Source organism: Myxocyprinus asiaticus, chromosome 37 (assembly GCF_019703515.2).
Source record: "Myxocyprinus asiaticus isolate MX2 ecotype Aquarium Trade chromosome 37, UBuf_Myxa_2, whole genome shotgun sequence".
Classification (NCBI taxonomy): domain Eukaryota; kingdom Metazoa; phylum Chordata; class Actinopteri; order Cypriniformes; family Catostomidae; genus Myxocyprinus; species Myxocyprinus asiaticus.
The window spans coordinates 9409732-9431691 of NC_059380.1; the positions used below are offsets into that span (position 1 = coordinate 9409732).

Below are 21960 nucleotides of genomic sequence, written 5' to 3' on the forward strand. Positions count from 1 at the left end.
ACAAGTAACCATGACGTTCCCTATCTGTCACTCACTCGACGTTGTGTCGATGTAGTGACACTAGGGGTCCCTATACGAAATGCCACAATTGGCTGAACTGTGTTACGTGAACTTGCGGTGTGTGGTGGGCAGACTACTGTGTGCCTTATAGCCAGCACACCAGGTCGACACGTAACCTCCCCCAACATAGTTATGAGTGTCGAACGGTCCTTTTTGGGGACAAGTCGACTACCCAAGAGATAGAGACCAGTCGTGGCCTCTTTTCCCCTTCTCTTTTTTCCACTCCCTAAAAAAGAAGGGGGATTATCCAACTGGGCCGCTAGGTCGGGGGGTGTCCCTCCCAAGGGGAAGACACAGCGGAGACCACACCTCACCCAAAGAGAGGGGGGGATATTTAAGTGGAAAAATATCTCACATGGTCTTTCCAACCATGTAGAGAGTCTTCAAGGTAGATCCTACCCAGCGGGGGAGGAGTTACTACAAACATGGATACTGGGGCAGAGGGGCTCTGCCCAAGGAAGATGCAGTTTGCCAACAGGGAAACAAATTAGTGGAAGATATATATCGCATCGGATTAGCCTTACAGGGAACCGCCACATGCGGAGCACCTACCCCAGAACAGGACTCTTAGTTAGCACGTGTACTGGGCCAGCAGCAAGTCTCTCCGAAAACTCGACTGCCACAGGGCATGGAGGAAGTCAACCAGGGAACAAAGTTTGTGAACACTACTAGGAATTAATGACGCACGTCTTCAGCTCAAAAGGAGGTGGAAGGCACTATGTGCAAGCGATACACCCGGCTGGCTATCGAGGGCTTATCCGCTTGTATTGCGTGCCACTACCTGGGACGATACCGGTTCCACCCGGAGGTTGTAGAACCTTGCAAAGGTGTTGGGTGTTGCCCAGCCTGCTGCTCTGATGTCTGTTAGAGAGGCACCCCTGGCCAGGTCCCAGGAGGCCGCTACACCCCTGGTAGAATGGGCTCGTAGCCCTACCGGGGGCGGCATGTCCTGGGCGTGATATGCCATAGTTATGGCATCAATGAGCCAGTGGGCGATCCTCTGCTTGGAGACAGCGCTTCCTTTCCGCTGTGCACCAAAGCAGACATAGAGCTGCTCAGAGATCCTTAAGCTCTGCGTGCGATCCAAATAGATGTGTAAAGCATGCACTAGACACAGCAACGGCAGGGCTGGGTCTGCCTCCTTCTGGGGAAGCGCTTGCAGGTTCACCACCTGGTCCCTAAAAGGGGTGGTGGGAACCTTGGGCACATAGCCCGGTCGGGGTCTCAGGATCACGTGAGAGTAACCTGGACCGAAATCCAGGCACGTTTTGCTGACAGAGAACGCTTGCAGGTCTCCTACCCTCTAGATGGAAGTGAGCGCAATCAGGAGGGCAGTCTTCAAGGAGAGTGCCTTAAGCTCAGCTGACTGCAAAGGCTCAACTCCAAACCGAGAAAAGAGATGCTCTGAACCGGGAGGAGCTTGCTCTTTTCCCAGTTGACCCAAAGCCCTAGTCGGCTGAGGTGTGAGAGCACCAGGTCCCTTTGTGCGCACAACATGTCTCGAGAGTGAGCTAGGATTAGCCAGTTGTCGAGATAGTTGAGAATGCAAATGCCTACCTCCCTTAACGGGCAAGGGCAGCCTCTGCGACCTTCGTGAAGACGCGAGGAGACAGGGACAGGCCGAAAGGGAGGACTTTGTACTGATACACCTGACCCTCGAATGCAAACCGCAGGAAGGGTCTGTGTCAAGGAAGGATCGAGATGTGGAAGTATGCATCCTTTAGGTCTACTGCCGCGAACCAATCTTGATGCCGGACGCTTGCCAGAATGCGTTTTTGCGTCAGCATCTTGAACGGGAGTCTGTGTAAGGCCTGGTTCAGTACTCGCAGGTCCAAGATTGGCTGCAACCCACCGCCTTTTTTCAGTACGATGAAGTAGGGGCTGTAAAACCCCTTCTTCATCTCGGCTGGAGGGACAGGTTCTATCGCGCCCTTCCGTAGGTGGGTAGCGATCTCTGCGGGCAAGGTAGCAGCATTTTCGCTCTTGACCAAGGTGAAGTGAATACCGCTGAACCTGGGCGGGCGCCTGGTGAACTGAATCATGTAGCCGAGTCGGATGGTCAGGATCAGCCATTGCGACGGATTGGAAAGCACGAGCCACGCATCCAAGTTCTGCGCATGGGGGACCAAGGGGACAACGTCGTCGGATGTACCAGCAGGTGGGGCCTCACGGCGGGGTGGAGCTCGAGGTGCCACACCACGTCGTGGCCGTGCTGAGTCTAGGGACATCGAAGCACTTACCTGGCTCCTTGTGACCACCCCCGGAACAGCCTGGGATGGGGGAGGAAGAGGCCTGTCCTCGTAACCCATGGAGACTGCCACACTGGGGATGGCTGTGTGCCACAGCTGGGCGCTCAGGGGCGGAAAGGCCACCGCTGGAGCGCCAATCCTGCAAGAAAATACCTGTGGACGGTAGTCGTGGTGATGACCATGCACACCGGGTATTTGACCCAGGGAGGAAGGAAGCCTCTCTTTTGCTGAACTGTTGGGTACCGCTGCCACTTGGGCATGCGGCAAAATCAAACAAAAAGTCCGCCTGGCCCTCCACTGGGGGATGGAGTGGTCTTTTTACCAGCTCCAGGTGAGTGGGTTCCCTCGTCTCTGGGTCGCCCGTCTCAGGAGCACGACCTCCGTAGGTTCTTAGGTGCTGGCTGTGAGACGGGTGGCATCTGCTTCCTGCGGTGGGCTCCATGCCGGGCCGGGCCGAAGGGGCAGGCTGCGGCGGAGCCGGTGCAGTCACCGCAGGGGGACGCCCTTGGCGCGACGGGGCAGGATGTGCCGGATTGCCTCCGTCTGCTGCATCACCGCCGAGAACTGCTGGGCAAAGTCCTCGACGGTGTCGCCGAATAGGCCAGCCTGGGAAATGGGGGCAGCAAGGAACCGTGTCTTGTCGGCCTCACCCATATTGACCAGGTTGAGCCAAAGGTGGCGCTCCAGGACCACTAGTGTGGCCATTGTCTGCCTGAGAGACCACACCGTGACCTTCGTCACTCAAAGACCAGAGGTGTCTCGGGCTCCCAAGAGTGACCCCTAGTGTCATTACATCGACACAACGTCGAGTGAGTGACAGATAGGGAATGCAAGTTGATTGGCTACCTGATTACATGTCAAAAGACCTATCAGCTTACACATGTTAACCGATTGGCTTGAAATTCACATGTGAGCAAGCTGATTGGCTAATAGATTACAAGTTTAGCTTGTCCAGTGTAGAGTTTCCTGTCTGAACTTAGTCATTTGGAATCTCCAAGAACTTGGTTTAAAGTCAAGTTTAAATGGTTACATGACAAATTTAAATATTCAGCCCAATTTAAATATTTCCTCTGCTTTTGTATTGACATGTATCTGCTGTAATTGACATGTACAGTGAATGATTGTCAGTGTCATTATGTCAGACACAGTTCATCTGAGTGTATGCCTGTCTATATTTGTATAACAATGAGGTTTTTGCATAGTACGATAAGTACAGTTTGATTTCTCACAGACAAGGCTGTAATGACATATTCAGGACTGGGTTGGATCGAATATATTAAATTAAGAATCAGCTATAGAAAAACCCATATTAGTCAATCACTAATCTGAATATTAGGAGGGACATACCCTACTCAATATATAGTTATAACCGTGAAATACAGGTTCAGCTGCGTTCATGCATTATAGTTTTTCATTTGTGTATGTGTTTGTGTTAGAGTATGGAATATTTTGTGATGGAGATAACAGACGAATGCTTCTGTATCAATATAGGCTTCTTACTTAGGATTGTTTTTGTCTATATGCAGCCTTTGTGTTTACAGAATAACAGGCTCTGATTGGTTGTTTGGTTCAGGTAGAGCTGGCCGAGAGCGAGAATTCCTGCAGCACTGAGTCACCAAGGGCTGATAGCTATCTTTTATCTGATCTCTCTCTCTCTCTCTCTCTCTCTCTCTCTCTCTCTCTCTCTCTCTGTTTCTCTCCCTCTCTCTCTTTCTGATCTACCCACTTCTATAAAGCACAAACATAACCTGCTCCACCCCTCCCTTCTCTCTTTCTCTTCCCTCTCTCTCATTCACACACACACACACACACACACACACACACACACACACACACACACACACACACACACACACACACAAACACACAGTGCTGTCAGAGCGCACATGCAGGCGAGTTCATTGCATTTCCCCAGCAGCAGCTCAAGAGCGAGAGCTCACTGGATCCCCATTGCCCTCATCGCTGAAAATTTAACGATGTGCTCCATTATTTAATCAGCCCGAGTGCTCCTCTCCCCAACTGAGCATCGCTGCGCGCAGAGAGCATGCGCGTAATGAGCGTTGGTTTGCGCGGGGATACAATGGATGTTTATTATAGGATTGACTTGCCGTTTACGTGGAGTTTGCTTTTACATTACCGTTGCTTGTCTTATCCAATGTAGCATTGCACAGGAGGACTTCTTTGATTGGGACTTGAAGAACCAAAGTTTCTAACCACATTTAATCAGCTTTTTTCATCTAGGTTGGAATGATATGATACAGATCTTCTCTTTCTCTTTTTAAAACTTTTTTTAACTTTGCTGGTAATGTTTTTTTCTCCATATTCTATGTTTTTTCAATGCAGACGAGAAAGAAGAAGGGGTTTTGGGCAGTCTTCCTCTCCTCAGCTTTAAGATCGGACCAGTCCTGCCATCAGACAACATCAGCCGCAAATTTGCCTTTAAGGTTGGTGATCTCTGGGCTGTTTTGGTGCAGGTTGCTGTCGGGACAGGGGAGGGGAGGGGTAATAGGTAAAAGTGGTATTCAGTGTCAGGGTAAGGAATATGATCATAGTCAACTTGTGATTCCTGTAAAGTGTGGACTGTTCAAGCTGCGTGTTTGAAATAATCATGATTAAACAAGATCAAAACCACCAAACCGATATTCACTCTGATTGTGGAAACACAAGCAGTGGACTTTGCATCTTTGTATGTGTTTATACACCATGTGCCAGAAAGACAAACATATGTCAGATTATATTTTCATCATGATTCCTGGCGGCTGTATTTGAACGCACAGATCTTTAGTTTGTGCTTGTATACAGGGTCCAAAAGTCAGAGAACACTTCTTCAGTATTTTGCATTCTTTTCTAATTGTCTAAAAACTTACTACATTTACAAATGATATAATCAGCATAAAAATCTGAGTGAAAATTTGCACTTGAGCTGGCATGGACTTCTCAGGTTTGCGCAAAACCTGATTATCCATGTTATCCCTGTATGATTTGAAAATGTTCCAAAGAGCATCTTAAAGTGCTTCAGTGGAAGCAAGGAAATCCGACCTTTTGTACAAAGGCGTTAGCATTGTCATTATCACAAATTTGCTTACATTTGATAAGTGACCAAAAATCATAAGTTTAAATTAGAATCCAAACATTTTATTAAAAACCTTAAAAGTTACTTCCAGGTTTTAAATGACTAAAATCACAGATTTTCAATGTGGTGTCAGGCTTTTGGACCCCACTATATTCTCTCTACATTCTATTACAGATCAGAGCCAAGTCTATGCAAACAGCATCTATATACAGTATTCCATTACAAGTTTGTCTTCTAACATGACTTTATATAATACATGCCTCTGGAAAGATGGTCCCATGCAGTAGCACGTTGCTTTTGCACTCTGAAAGACAGTTGTTGTTTGTTGTTTTCTGTAATTGAAAAATTTAGATTATGTTTGGACTGCATGTGAGCCTCTATTAGATTACTATCTGAGTTACACACAGAGCATGTGTTTTGAACTGTATTTCAAACTATAACATGCAGTTGTCACGTTTTGAGAATGTGGGGCCATTATGCGTTTGGTAACTGTGTTCACGTCTCTTTTGCCCCTGGCTCCACGGGGCCCCTAAGGGCTGGGCTGGAGATGCTCAAGAATATTTCATCGTGGCTCTGCTGGTCTTGGTAGGTTTTGAGTAAAACGGCTTTTTTGTGACACCTGGCATTTTAAACTGACCAATAGGTCAGTTTAAACTGACCAATAGTATGTAAGAGATGAGTCGTTGATGACATTTGACACTAGATTTAAACCGATCAGGATGGTGGACTCTTTTAGCGTCGTATAAATAATAATTTCTTATTAAATAAGATTTAATATTTTTAAATGTGAAGTTACTGTACATTAAGAAAATGTTCATAGTTTTGAATGTTTAGTATTATTTAGTATGTATAAATTCATGAAGTTACTATTTTTATATTTGTATTTGTTTATAATAATTTTTTTTGCTTGCACAGCATATTTTCCCCTACTATTAGGATCGGATTGGATTGGATTGTAATAGACCCCTCCTGGCATTTTAGAGTACGTATGTTAAAATTTTAAATATTAAAGAAGAAAAAGTGGGTTGTCCTAGACCATCTTTTGACAGTGAGATCATGTTTATTTTGAAGCTTGCTAAATGAGTTTAAAGTTCTCAAAGTTTGATTTTTGTATTTTGAAAATTGATTTAGTTTCAAGCATCTACTTCTAATGTTCATTCCCTGTGGAAATGAAGTTAAACAGAAGCTTAGAATGGCATTACAGCTTTAATAAAACCCATTTATGCCAGTCAACATGTTCTTGAAAACATCCAAAGCTCTTCAATGGAGGCTCCTACAAAAGATAGACTATTATGTATTAGATATTGAGATATGTTTGCAAAACAAAACAAACTATCAGTCACAAGGATCCCATAGCCTAACCTAGAGGCAAAAGGCGTACAATGTGTCCGTTACATATCACAGACCCCTACGCTGTAGTTTCGGTCTGAAGCCATGTCAGCACATTGCAGTTTTTATGACAAGCGCAATAAAAATCATGGCATGATCATACGTGTCTTTGAAAATAGCTTTGTGCATTTTTTGAATTTATCACCTGATTTGGTGTTAATGATTAAGCAAGAAATACTGAGATGGTGTGTTTGTGTAGAAGCTGAAACAGAGACATGAGAGAGAAGGTGTGTTTAGTCAGCCATTCTATAACCTGCTCTGTTACAGTGAATGGTTACATGTATCATGTTGCCCTCACAAAGAACTTGAAACACTGATGCAGTGCATCTTGCCGTGCATATCTCTGTTCATATTCTCTTTCTTGGTGTAATGCCACTTCCTTTATGAAATCCTCATTCAGTGAGCCATTATCAGAACTGGTGTATGGCCTCTGGCAGCATAACATTCTTCTGTTTCACACAGGGGACTCAAGGAAAGTCTAATATTCCCTGGCTCTGAATTGTTTCAGACCTTATACCTGTGTCTGTGGGTGTTTGTGTGTGTGTGTGTGTTTACTTAGCTATAATTTGGGGACAAAATTGTCCTCAAAGGTAAATATAATCCAAAAATCAAGTAAATCATATTTTTTGTTATTAATTTTTAATATCCTAAAATACATTTTTTTTTTTTTTTTTTTTTTTTTATGGGGATAGGATTCCATTTTGTTAGAGAGTCAGAGCAGAGACTGTTTAGCAGAGATGGGCCACTTCTATTTAAATGAATGGGAGAAACTGGAATGCCCAACCAAGAAGCTCTAGTGTCAAACAGTCAACGGATCTAGAAAGGAAGTCCGACAGATGGCCGACAGTGTACTGACTTGCTAGAAAGGCTTTAGCTAGAGTTAGTCTGTAGTAATTTTAATTCGCTTTATATAAAGGAATAAAAGTCTATGGGATGACCACATTTAGATAAATGTGTGTGTACGAACTAGCTATAGTTTGGGGACAAATTTGTCTCCAGAAGTTAGCTAAATCTAATAAAACCTCCAAGGTACAACCTAGTCTCATGACAAGTCGTAATAATAGTATGAGATGGTGAAATCGTTAGAAATTAGAGTTGGCTCGTATAAATACTTACAACTTTTACTTCCATTGAGAAAAATAAACAAACCAACGAATAATGTTATTATAATTTTTCCTAAGATTAACCCCTGACTTCGCTCATACGGTATCTTATGGTTTCACCATATCATGTGTTGCCCATGGATGTAATCAAAGTTAGAAATTTTCCATAAATAAATATATACTGTATATATATATATATACCAATCTGGCCATTCTCTGTTGACCTCTCTCATCAACAAGGCATTTCCATCCACAGAACTATTGCGCACTGGATGTTTTTTGTTTTTGGCATCATTCGGAGTAAATTCTAGAGACTGTTGTGTGTGAAAATCCCAGGAGATCAGCAGTTACAGAAATACTCAAACCAGCCTGTCTGGCACCAACAATCATGCCATGGTCCAAATCACTGAGATCAAATTTTTTCCCTATGCTGATGGTTGATGTGAACATTAACTGAAGCTCCTGACCCGTATTTTATGCACTGCACTGCTGCCACATGATTGGCTGATTAGTTAATCACAAGGATGATGGATGGTGTGTGCGCACGCATTTATGCTTTAGAACAGGGGTGTCAAACTCGGTTCCTGGAGGGCCACAGTCCAGCAGAGTTTAGCTCCAACCCTAATTAAACACACCTGAAGCAGCTAATCAAGGTCTTCAGGAGTGCTTGAAGATTACAAGGAGGCGTTTTGGAGCAGGGCTGGAACTAAACTCTGCAGGGCTGTGGCCCTCCAGGAACTGAGTTTGACACCCCTGCTTTAGAAGTTTTAACAAACCCCTTTTTACTAGGCTCTGGGGTTATTTTTTCTTTCCCACTTTCATATTCCTATATCCCAGTATAGCGCTGCTGAAATATTAATAAATGCTGGTTGTGTAACTGCTGTGAGGTTGGAACTTTTTCCACTTTTCTCCAAGGGCTGAACACCAGAAACATGAAAGATCAGGAGGTGAGTCTGCTGACTCATGCCATGAAACTTACAGCAGAGGAATCCTTTCCTGAGGGGAAAAATCCTCATCCATGGGCAGAACTAGGCCTGCTTTCAAAGCACGTGGGATGTGCAGATAAGGTCAGGCAGCGCCCCAGCAGCTTTCAGATAGATTGCATTGGATTCATGATAGGCAAATCTCCTTGCATCAGGGTGGGCCTTGAAAACATGGTTTTGCAGCCAATCAGGAAGAGCTGTTAATGGAATCTTGGATTGTACCTCAGACCTATTTCTCACCTGTCTCGACAGTCCCTGCTACCTGGGAGAGTAGGGGATAGGTCACAATGGTCCACTAGTCATCCACCAACCAATTATTAGTTATTTGTATTTTTAATTAAATTTTGTTTATTTTTAACATTTTAGCGGCAGTGCTTTAATTTTACATGCTGACAGTGTGCTCTAGGGTTGCTCTGATACCAAAATTTTGGCTTCGGTACGATACCAGCTCTGGTAACTCGGTATCGATACTAAATCGATAATTAGGCAACAAATAAAAAAGCCTCATATTTTTGAAGAAATTACACAGAAAATGACTTGATTAAAAGGAATGCATAAAATCTAACAGCTACAAATTCTGCATTTTCCAATTTAATTTGTCTGAATTGCATGTTAAATTATTTAATTAAATGTTATGATCAAATTGTGTTTAATTAAATTAATACATACAGCTTTAATCAAATGAAAATATAATAATTCATTTATAACAAAACAATTGCAATTGTATTTTTGGTCAAATAAAATCCTGCACAACAGAGCTTCACAGTATTAATGAAAACATTAATGAAAAAAATCTGATTACCTGAGGCACAAGACTGCTATGGCTAAATCACAACATGCTGAAATTCAGTACACTTTTGTGATATTGCTTACAGATAATAAAAATAATTATAATAATCATACAACCATTTAATATTATACTATTTTTATTATGAGTAGTATTGCAACTTATAATGGAATGTTAAATTTTTGTACACTGTTTATATTTATATTAAAAGCATTATATACTGTCTCCAATTTCACGCATTCCAGTTGAATAGAGCTTTCATTTTAGTGTGACTTTTTGTTTGACAGACCTTTGAGTTTTTTTTTTTTTTTTTTTTTTTTTTTTTGATGGGTTCTGGTTATATTAAGCTTCCTATTAATGCTGGAATACTCCTGTCATGACAGAGCAGAGTGGCACTTCTTGTTCATTCTGTAGAATGCAGTGAATATGACTGTATATTATATAATTAAATGACATCCTTCTGCTGTTTAATGATCACACTTGGTCATATTGAGATTTTGTGACATTTTATTTTCAAATTGTCATTGATTTTATCTCAAAACTGTCACATCTCATAACATTTTGCCAGTGGCAATGTACTGTAATATGGTACTGAAATTAGCAACAAGATGAACAATAAAAAATTTTTGGTATCGTGATATTTCGTTAGTTTTTGCAAACTTTTTATATTTGCAATTTATGTATTATTTAGTGTAAATTTATAACATTACAAAATGTTTTCTTCATTTGGAAAGTAGTGGTAACATAATAGTGTAGATTTTCTTTTAATGTTGGAGAAAATGTGTAAAGCAAAAATTATATTTGCCGTGGTCTCATTTACATTTACATTTATTCATTTAGCAGACGCTTTTATCCAGAGCGACTTACAAAAGAGGAAAACATAAGCGAATCATTCACTCCCATTCACAGTTATCGAGTTTACACTGCAATCGTTTACTTCCATGTTCCAAAACCCGGAAGTGTGAAAAGGGTTGATTGTACAGGGCTTCCTTAAGACAGATAAGTCAACAAGTCGTTGAACATTAGTTTTGCACATCCCAAGTCCTGAGTTCACTCTTCCTAGCTGCCCCATCCTGGTTTTACCTGTTTTATTTGCTGGTTACATCTCTCTTATCATACATGTGGACTGAAGCAGAAATCAGGGCTCTTGGAACAGACAGACACCGCCTCCAGAAGTGTGTTTGCAAAGTACAGGGGTAGACAGAACACACATACAAGGAGCCATCCTGCTCTGTATGATGCCTAGTAATTACAGGTTACTGCAATCATTCATTTTGTAGCTCTCCCCCATATTTTTGCCGTTGTTTGTGCTCGTGCCGTTAACTGCTTTGTCAACATGTTGGAGAGCATCAGGCTACAGCTGTGGCTATACACTCCCTGCTATGTATTGTGTGTTTCCCCAGCTGTTTGCTTTTGGCCAGCTGTGTTGTAGTGTAGGGCTTTAACGATTATTAGAACGATTATCCGACTATTCTGCGATTATTGCAACGATTAATCATTAGCTCTTAACCGATTATTCAGCTTGTGCCCTGACTTAAAAGGTTGCATTAAACATGCTTACTAACAATAAAGAGGACAAAATCATATTTTAAAAATACCTCTAAATGACATTCATTGAATTAAAGGGAAAAATACTTTTTATTAAGTTTAATTCAATAAAGAAATTCCCTGCAAAAAAATCCTGTTGTTATCAAGTGTTTTTGTCTTGTTTTCCATTTAAAATTGTCTAAAATTCCTTTAAAACAAGATACATTTACTTGAGAAGCAACATATAAGACATTTAGACTTGCTTTAAGAGAATGTATCTTAAATCTAAGTGTATTTTGTATATAAGTGTATTTTTTCACTTGGTTATACATCTGCGAGTGCAGTAAAGACAAAATATACTTATATTCAAGATCTATTCTCTAAAAGCAAGTCTAAATATCTTATATGCTGCTTCTCAGGTAAATGCATCTTTTTATTTAAAAGGATTTTTAGATATTTTAAAATATTTGTATTTTTTATATTATATTCAAAATTCTCAGATAATTTTTTTTCTTCTTCTGCAGTATAGCTGCTAAAGAAAATGTATGTTGTTTTAAAGGAGTTTTAGATATTTATATTGGAAAACAAGCCAAAACAAAAACAAATCAAAAACGTATTTTGTTGCAGTGTATAACGGGGCGAAGACCTTTTTCTCACCTTTTTGTTCACTTCAATCAATCTTTAACTCAACAAAAAAACAAACTCTCTTATTAATAAAGCTACGTATTGCAATTTTCTTCATGATAAGAAATTAACAGTGACACATATATAATGATTCAATAAATCACGAGCCATCATGTTATAATCTAGCTGCAGCAAGCGTGCGCGCTCGAGGGATTAACCTCCCAGCGACAGAGTGTGCATCAGCGAGGTGCAGTTTTAATCTCTTCCCCTTAGATCAGGACACTTCATGCAAATCATGTATAAGAGGCGCTGAACGCACAGAGAAATGCCAGTTTTGGAGTTTGTAGTTATTTACATGACATGCTTCCGTATTATTTGAACTTCAATGAAGCTATAAAGCAATAAATATACTGCATTTAAGATGTAATGCCGGGGTGTTTCCTTTAAAGAGCTCCGGCTCCGCTTAAAGCTGAAGTATATAATTTCTGCGACAGTAGCGCCACTGAACGGAATTGCTAAAAGAAACAATGTTTTCAAAACAACATTCGGAATTTGCCCCCCATCTGCTGTTGTTTGAACCATCAGATAGTCCCACCCCAACAACATTACTCAATCAATGGCGTGAGTTTGGGGTGGGTCTAAGCAGGTTGCTCTAAATAAACACATGAATTTTATAGTGCCACAGAGACAAAGCATTTAGAGTTTTCAAGAAAATGAACCTCGGAATGACTAACTTGTAGTTGTCTCTGCATATTAAGCTGGGATAGAAGGAAGTATTTTAACACCAAAAACGTTACATACTTTAGCTTTAAAAGAGATTTTTGTGTGCATTTTTATTGATCATGGTGGCAGTAATTCCAACAAGATGTGAAACAAAAATCTTGTCCACTTTTTCCATAGGCAAATTAATTTTTAACAGCCATTTTTAACAATAAATTCTAAAATACATTTTCTACCATGAGCTCTGAGGTTGGTAAATGAAGGTATGTGCTTCTATTGAAGCCACCAGTCCATGTTAATCCAACGTAATGTTTTAGAAATAGTATTAAATAGCAGAATTCCTGGTGAAGAACTACACCACCCATGAATCCTGAAGAGAAATGCTCTGCCAATCAGAGGATAGCAGCCATCAAAATGCACCAAACAAGTGCTGCAGCAACCGCCCACCTGCGTGATGGTGAATGGCTCAATCGAGTCGGCATTCCTACACTCTCAAATTACTTATTTCTTTGTAAATATATGAAAATTTAGCAAAAATATATTCAATCTATTGTTCCGATACTTAAAATCAACAACTTTAAATCACTAGTTTTATTTTCCATAGTTTTTTATTTGATTACGTAATTCACAATGCTTCATGGGATTGTTGTTCATTCCCTCATGAACGACATTAAGTACATTGTCTTTTTTCGACCAAATTTTAATACTTTTTTGCTTCAAATCAAAGTTTGTAATGGCATGATTCACCTCAGAGCTGGTTGGTTTGGTTCAGGACTTAGAACTCTTTTATGAAGGATTTTATGAAATACCTATTTAAAAAATGAATGAAAAAAATACTTCCGGGACCCAAATGGCTGAAAAACTGGGCTAGCACTGTTGCGCTCTATTACACAGTGCAAATTACATTCAGCACACAATTGTTGGGCCTTTTTTGTGTTGTTAGCTGATTTGCACAATAGATGAAAAAGATACAGTTATAAGAAGAAAACACAACAAGTTGGCACAATGAAGTTCCTGAAAATACAAGACACATATGAGGCACACCAATAAATACACATAATCCTCAACAAAGTTGTAACATGACTAGGGTTGCCACCTTCGATGTGGAAAAATAAGGGACACCTGCAGATTCGGACAAAATCGGACATATCAGTTTTACCTTTAAAACAGGGTGAATAATAGCATTATTAAGCATTTTGCAAGCAAATACATGCAATATGGACAGCCTTCCACTAATTGACGACTGCTGAGTGGTGTTTAACTCTGTGTTGTTAAAGTCACTACTATGTGTTATTAAATTCACCTCTGAGTCTGCACAGAGAGCTCTCTGATGTATCAAACTGCAAAGCGATTTCATCAAAATCAGTTGGATGGCTCAAGAGATAGGAACAGGTTGCAATATCACTATTCAAATGGTGAGATATACAGTAGATAGAAACATACAGTCATGTCTTAAAAGTTATTTTTTTCTGTCGCTTAAGCCTTTGAGGGATTTGCCAGAAAAAAATTGTAAAGAAATCCCATATAAAACTTAGCAACAGATTGTGTTGTGGTGCAAAAAGGGGTCAGTAAGGAGAGCCGAGAAATTTTGTTTAATAGATATTATACTCAAAGGAAATAACCCGCAATGACTTTCATTGTGGCCTGCTGAAATAAATGCTGTTGCCACTAAAGTGGGATACAAAAAGCAGTCACATCAACAATAAATGGGGCACTCTTGGAGCTTCGTTTTAGACTGCCTACAGCGTAAACACGGCTGTCTTCCACCACAAAGTGCTAAATTATTGTAGCTAATGCTGCTCGAGCCACACCTCCGTGCCAGTGCCATGGGAGACAGAGACCTCTTGGCACTGTTAAAGACAACAAAGCAGACTCAGATTACGGTGAGGCCTGCATAGTTGACCTTCCTTTATGTGTAATAAAAAAGGCCAATTGAATGTCAGGCTCATCAGATAATCTAGTGTGTTGCCATCACTTGCATCAGCAAAGTATAATATGATTATAATATGAGATCCTACTCAGAGCAGGATATTGTGAAACACTACATTTGTAAGCATGTTCCCTTAGGCTTGTTCATCCCAGCCTTGTCGTTTACCTACGATCAAGTGAGATTGAGGTTGATGGTCTTTCTTAGCTGGCTATGGTTTAAGCCAGTGGTTTCCCTTTATTTTTGGATGGGCTTTTTGCCATATTTGATTGATAGACACAGTATTATATAGAGACAGAAAATCAAGAGGAATGGGATGAGAACATGATCCAGTCCGGACTTGAACCCAGGTCTCCTGTGAGCAGCCACCACTTTGACTCCTGCCTGTGGCATTACTAAGGAGAAATTTAATTCTTTGTGAGAAATGCCAAGTTCCCTAGAGGACCATGCTAGAAATTCTGCATCACAGTCCAACAATGACAGACGTTTTCAATTAGGTTATAATTAAGCCTTGTCTAAATATAAATGAGCCCTGACTTACTGTACAACATGATGGGAGCTTTCAAAGTCACTGGCTCTTGGTTTATTCGGCTCTCTGATTCGTCAAGAAGACAAGGAGGCACCTGTGTTTGGATAAAAGAGGACCTGGTGGTTAGAGGAGGTCCCGTAAAGATAGATCAGACAAGAGTCAGACATGTAACACCAGTGTAAACTCAAATGTCTCCTCTAGACCATAAATATGTCTGCTAGATGCACTTGGATTCAGGCTACTCTGTCAAGCCACTTTTGTAGAGGTGTTTTGCAAGTCATTGATGCATTACTAAAACCTGTGTTTTGCTTACTAATTGGTTGATTTAGGAGAGGTTTTGTGGAAACAATTGAACTTTCTAAATCAGAATATACACTAAAATGTTTTGCAAGTGACCTAAAACTTTTCTTCGGGTTAACATCTAAATTACCTGATTTTATTTAAGTCAAATATATTATTTAATGATTGCATCAACCTGAAATTGTTAAGTTACACCAATGAAAGCATTATAATGGCACCTAGTGGCCTGGATGCTGCATCATCCAAACACAGTAGTTTTTAGTTACCAATGCCATTGTAGAAATTCACTATGCACAGTTAAGGTGGTCGCACACCGGACGAGAAGTGCCATGTCACGGCTAGAACAGGACTCGTCGATGCGGTGCAGGTGACAGGTGTAGTGCAGATACACACGAAAGTTATGAAGGTTTTTGTTCTTGATCAAGAATGAACAAAGTGACACTGATGAGCTTGCAGGTTTGTGTATGAAACTGGTGTAACTGTATGATTAGAAATGGCAATGTTTAGTAAGCAATTTGTATGAATAGGTTTCATTCAAGCTGTCAACCCACAAAAAAACATACTTGTAACTGAAAATACATTGTGGAGGCTATATGAAAGATACATATACACAATATGTCATCCAGTGATGGCTAGAGTAATCATCTATGTCCTTTGATAACGATTTGAGTCGAATTAAATGAAAACTATGCGAGTTGCGCTCCGTGGCATAACAGAAATTTGAGCAGCCTCTTGAGTCTTAGCTGGGTGACGCCAACAGCCGGTGAGCAGCGACAACGGTGTGCGTACCTTCATAGACAACTATTGTTTCAAATTTTGGAACACGCCGTGTCATCCGCCAGACTTGTCTGGTGTGTGACCCAATATAGCCAGCATAAATGTAATGAATGAAAGTGTCCAATAAAAGAGCAGTTACTAAGATTTAGCGAGTAGTATTTAGCTGGTCATGTGATGCTAACATGGCTGCCCCCATGAGGTGTCCCTGCTCCATGTACTCTTCATCTCACATGAGTGGTCATGAATTTATACATGTGTTTCAAAATTACCATTCATTTCTTTAGAAGTAAAACTTTTTATATGAGGAAAAAAATTACTGAGTGCACCTTTAAGGTAACAACAGCCTGTATTCACTTCTTAGCATAGAAAAACTCTACAACCTTGTTTAGTCTCTTGTAGATTGTGGCTCAGCGGTTAAGGTTCTGGGTTACTGATCAGAAGGTCAGGGGTTCAAGCCAAGATGCCACTGTTGGGCCCTTGAGCAAGGCCCTTGACCCTATCTGCTCCTTGTATCTTGGCTGACCCTGCACTCTGACCCCAGCTTAGCTGGGATATGTGGAAAAAAAAAAAAAGAATTTCACTGTATATGTGCTAATGTGTGATAAATAAATGTAATTATTATTAGACTATGAGCCCTTGTACTACTGACAACTTGACAAATGAGTTCCACAGAAAACAAATCAGTTTAAATTGCATAATTTGTCAGGTATCCTCTCAAAGCAATGTCAAATACCTCATGCATACCTAAAAATTTCCAAATAGCTTGGTTTACAAGATTTACTCGCAGAAAGATGCGCTACACAATAATCAAGGTTTCATAGAGGGCCTGCTACATTTAAGTTAAACAAACGTATAAACTGCCAACTCTGAGCTATTTAATAATCCGCAGTGCAACAATGGCTTATCTGTAAAATCGAATGCAAACAGAAAGCACAGAATTTGTCAAGCCCTGAAATGAATCAGTAGTGAGGGAGTGTTTGACAGTTTCCTTAGGGAGAGGTTTTATCAAAGGAAAAGAGGCATTCTCTTGGCAGGTATCAAGGTAAGACGAGGACTTGCGACATCATGGCAGGTTTCTATGCCAGACATCTGTAAGTTGAGGAACCAGATAGCACATCTTCAGGCAAACTTTTGTTTTGACCCTCTATTTCCTGTGACATCAGATGCTCTGTATCAGTTTCAAGCACGCACACAACATACAGTTTACTGAGTGAATAAACAATTAGTGTAAAAACATGAATAGTTATAAATTGGGATGAGGTTATTTTTGTCCATGCAGTCTTGTTATTCTGGTTGATTGAAGTAATTTTGTTTACAGCAAAGTCTCATTAAATGTGCTTGCAAGGTGAAGCTCTGGAGTCTCTCTTGGTCTTTTTACTTACTAGACATTTCACATAGCAAAGATCTATGTTGAATGTATATATTAGGCTTGGATGCCTAATATAGATCTTAGATGCCTTTTTCATGCATCAATAATCAGAATTTTTCCGATTATTATTGTTCTATATCTGCATTTTTTCAGATATAAATAGGGCTGCTCATTGAATGTTGTCTTTGTTTTTGCATACATATTTCTCAACACAACTTTGATAAATTGTGAGCAGCAGGATAACTTAAAGGGGTTGCACACCGAATGTGACTGGCAGACAACATGGCGCATTTTAAAATGAGAAACAGTTATATTCTATGAAGGAACGCACACCGCTGCCACCGCTCGCCATCTGTCAGTGGTGCCCAGCTACAACTCTGTAGGCTGCTCACTAGATAATATATTGTGTATATGTACAGTATCTTTCATATAGCCTTATTCTCAGTTACAAGAATGTCTTTTTGTGGTTTGACAGCTTGAATAAAAAAACCTATTCAAGGCTACAAACAGAGACACTGCATTATAAACAACACCATTTCTAATCGTTCAGTTTGCGCAGTTACACCAGTTTCATACACTAACCTGCAAACTCATCAACTTCACTTTGTTCATTTTTTAAGTGCAAAAACTTTTGTAACTTTTGTTTGCATGGTGACAAGATTTACAACTTTGGACTGCCACCTGCACCACATTGACGCATCCTGTGTGTGATACCTGTGCCTTGTTTTCCTACCTGAGATGCAGTGCTTCTCGTCCAGTGCTCGACCGGCTTCAGTATTAAGTACAGTAAATGTTATATCACCCCCTTGTGGTCTCCCAAAGCTATTATGCCAGACTACATTAAACGGAAGGCCAAATGACTGTGAAACAGAAAGCACACAAATTAGGCTTCTAATTTAAATGTTGGCTAATGTTAATACTGTATATCGATGCTTCAAAAACATATCAAGGAAATAACATGCCGATCAATAATCAATGTATCAATATTTTATGACATTTTTGGATATTTAAAATAAATCCTGCTCATCAAGTGTGTAAATTATTATTGGAAATATAATTTGCTCCTTTATGGTCTTTTGTAGAGTCAAACAAACAAACTCAAAGAAACAGAACAATGTTTTAAAAGCACCAGAGCCATTGTATTACACTTTAAGGTGAAATCAACCTACAAAAGGCTTCCATATATTTGACTCTGCATATTAAGCTTGGATAACACACATCAGCTTTAACTATTAATTCTTTGATTGTATGAAACTAATGTTGGCACACCCTCAGATGACTAGTTGTGCCTAACAAGAGACTAATTGAGAGAAATGGCAACGGCAGACATAGCTACTTAATTATATCAACATTTTATATTACTACAGTTATATTATTTTGCCACCAGTGATTGTCCGGTTTCATAATGCATGATACACCTTCACCATTCAGTAGAACCTGCTGTGCATGGCCAGCCTTTCCTCGCCTTTATGTGAAACTGTCATGTCAGCTTTAGAAATCTGAGGTTATGTCATGGTCCTTCTGCATTGTTGCATTTAGAGTCAAAGGTCAAGTTATAACATTAGATAGATACTCTGACTGGGTCTGAGCTTTGTTGCTAAAACTGTATTTTCTATGCCATTGTATTTTTGCGATTAACTGTGGTGTGGTTTAATAGTATGAGTTGCGTCTGAGCTTGGTTGAAGAAATAGTAGGGTGAATACAAGTGGTAGTGGAACTTAACCCGAAAAGGTGGAAATATTTCTTCCTTTATCCTCTGTATAGAGTAGTTAAACCATTTGTTGCCCACTTTACATGCACTCACCCTATTGTCTATGCCATAACAGTGTTAACGATTAAAAGAATAGTTCACCCAAAATTGAAAATTCTAATTATTTACTCACCCTCATGCCATCCCAGATGTGTATGGCTTTCTTTTTTCTTCTGAACACAGACAAAGATTTTTGAAGAATATTTCAGCTCTGTAGGTCTTCATAATGCAAGTGAATGGGTACCAAAAATGTTAAGCTCCAAAAGCTTGTAAAAGCACCATAAAATTAATCCATACAAATCCAGTGGTTAATCCATATCTTCAGAAGCGATTTAATAGGTGGGGGTGAGAAACAGATTAATATTTAACTCATTTTTTACTGTAAATCTCCACTTTCACATTCTTCTTCTTTTGTTTTTGGCGGTTCTCATTCTTTGTGCATATCGCCACCCACTGGAGAGGGAGCAGAATTTATAGTAAAAAAAAAAGACTTAAATATTTATCTATTTCTCACCCACAACTATCATATTTTTTCTGAAGACATGGATTTAACCACTGGAGGCTTATGGATTACTTTTTATGCTGCATTTATGTGCTTTTTGGAGCTTCACAGTTTTGGTACCCATTCACTTGCATTGTGAGGACCTACAGAGCTGAAATATTCTTCCATAAATCTTCGTTCTTGTTCAGCAGAAGAAAGAAGGTTATTCACATCTAAGATGGCATGAAGGTGAGTAAGTGATGAGAGAATTTTATTTTTTGGGTGAACTATCCCTTTAATAGTACATTGGTTTATTGTGTATGCACCCTGATAATTTTGAACCACAGTAATATATTCAGTTATCTTTTTGGCTATTTGTTTATTTTGTTGTTTTTCACATGTCTTTCTTAAGAATTTCATGCTGGCTGTCTCAATGACACTTTAGTATTTGTCCACAATAAATTCCAAATTATTTTATGTTGCCACCATGCGGTGAAGCTTTGAACTGCAGTGTTTTGGACAAGTGTGTAAACGATCAGTTTTCTTTGTTAGTCAGTCATTAATTTTGGTTTCTAGGACTAGCCTTACATATTCACTTCTAGATTTTACATTGTCAGGTATACGTTGGGTGTCTTAGTACATCAAATAGCTGATGTTTTGTGTTTAAAATGCCCAATAACAGCATAAAACCACATTTGTAGTAACTGCCATCTATTTCAGAATATTACTGCACAATTTTTACAACTCGATTTAGATAGCTCACTGAATCTGATGTGTTAACCACATCTAGCCCACATCTAAACTGTTAGGTTATCCTAAAGTTCACCTTTACATCCGATGTAATCATCCTCATGTAGTCTCTTCTCCTCTGCCGCCCCCCCCCCCATCTCTGAGGATCCCGAGTGAGTTCTCCAATGATGAGCCCCTTTTAGTAGGTATTTCAGAGCACATCTTTTTGCTCATAAAACCGCATGACTAAAAGTGACATGATCAGATTCACATGGTTTTGTTCCTAACATGAGCTGACGAGTGAGTAAGAATGAGTAAGAGAGCTGGGACTTATAATGGCAAAAATGCTCCTACAAGTATTAAATAGTTGTGACAGCATATCAAGCTCATTAGTTTAAATGACTTCTGGATAGAGAACTTCACATGTTAGCTAATGTTCTTCATATACAGTAACCATGTGAGTCTGGTTTTGCATGTTCTATTCTAACCTATTTCCATTTCCAGTGAAGTTCTACATGTTAAATCCAATGAAAATATACCATATGCAAAAGTCAGTTGTAGGCAAAATCTCATTTGATTATAGCAAACTGTAGTGGACTAAAGTCCACTACACACACACACACACACACACAATATATATATATATATTTGGCTGAACCTGATTCAGTCATGGACAGTGGTTCCACATGTTTTAAATACATTTTCTTAAATTAAAATTATTATGAAATTTTAACTCAAATAATTCAAGTAGAGGGAACCTAACTAAATCAAGTAAGCCCAACAAATTCTAACATGTCAAAATAACTAAAATGAAACTCTCTAGTCACTAGTGATATGCTCGATAGTGGCAGGAAATTATATTTTAACATTTACTCTCCCTGCCGAGTTCCATGCAAAGCATGCTGGGAACTAGAAATCCTCTGCACAGTTTCAGTTACCCAAACAAAAAATATTCATGTTGTCATGGATTGAGTAAAGCTGACAAGACCATTTTTTTAGTTGAATCAAACCAGTTATTTGGTCACACTTTATATTAGGTGGCCTTAACTACTATGTACAAACATTAAATACATACAAGACTATGTATTTACTATGTAACTACATGTTGTTCTGCAAAATTCCCACATTTGCTGCTACTGAGGTTGAGGTACGGTTAGGTTTAGGAGTAAGGGTGGGTCAGGGTTAGGATTAGGGGTTAGAGTTAGGTTTTGGTGTAAAGTTAACAGTGTAATTAAACAAATGTAATTAAATGCAAGTACTTTAAATGTAGTTACAATGCAACAACATGTATGTACATAAGAAGTACATTGTAACAAATGGTTAAGTACATAATAGTTAAGGCCACCTAATATAAAGTGGGTCCAGTTATTTTAAGTTCCCTTGGTTAATTGAGTTTGTAGTCAAATTAACATGGGAGGTTTGAGTAAAACTGATGATAGTAAAAGTACATTTATTTTGAGTGTATAGATATGACTTTAGGTGAAGATTGTGCCATTGCATGTCTGACTCATCGCATGTGAAATGCATAAGATGTTTGCATGCACTGCAACCTCATTCAGACTACTATATACAGTATTTAAACA

At 39.6% G+C, this 21960-nt stretch overlaps 1 protein-coding gene across 4 annotated transcripts in view; it reads left to right on the forward strand.

Moving 5' to 3' along the window:
* LOC127427979 (pleckstrin homology domain-containing family A member 6-like) overlaps nucleotides 1–21960 on the forward strand; it is a 153648-nt gene that overhangs the window by 106409 nt on the left and 25279 nt on the right. For all 4 annotated transcript variants that reach the window (XM_051675998.1, XM_051675996.1, XM_051675999.1 and 1 more), the window contains one exon: nucleotides 4653–4753. In XM_051675998.1, coding sequence (XP_051531958.1) covers nucleotides 4653–4753 — 101 coding nt within the window. The remainder of the gene's footprint in view (nucleotides 1–4652; nucleotides 4754–21960) is intronic.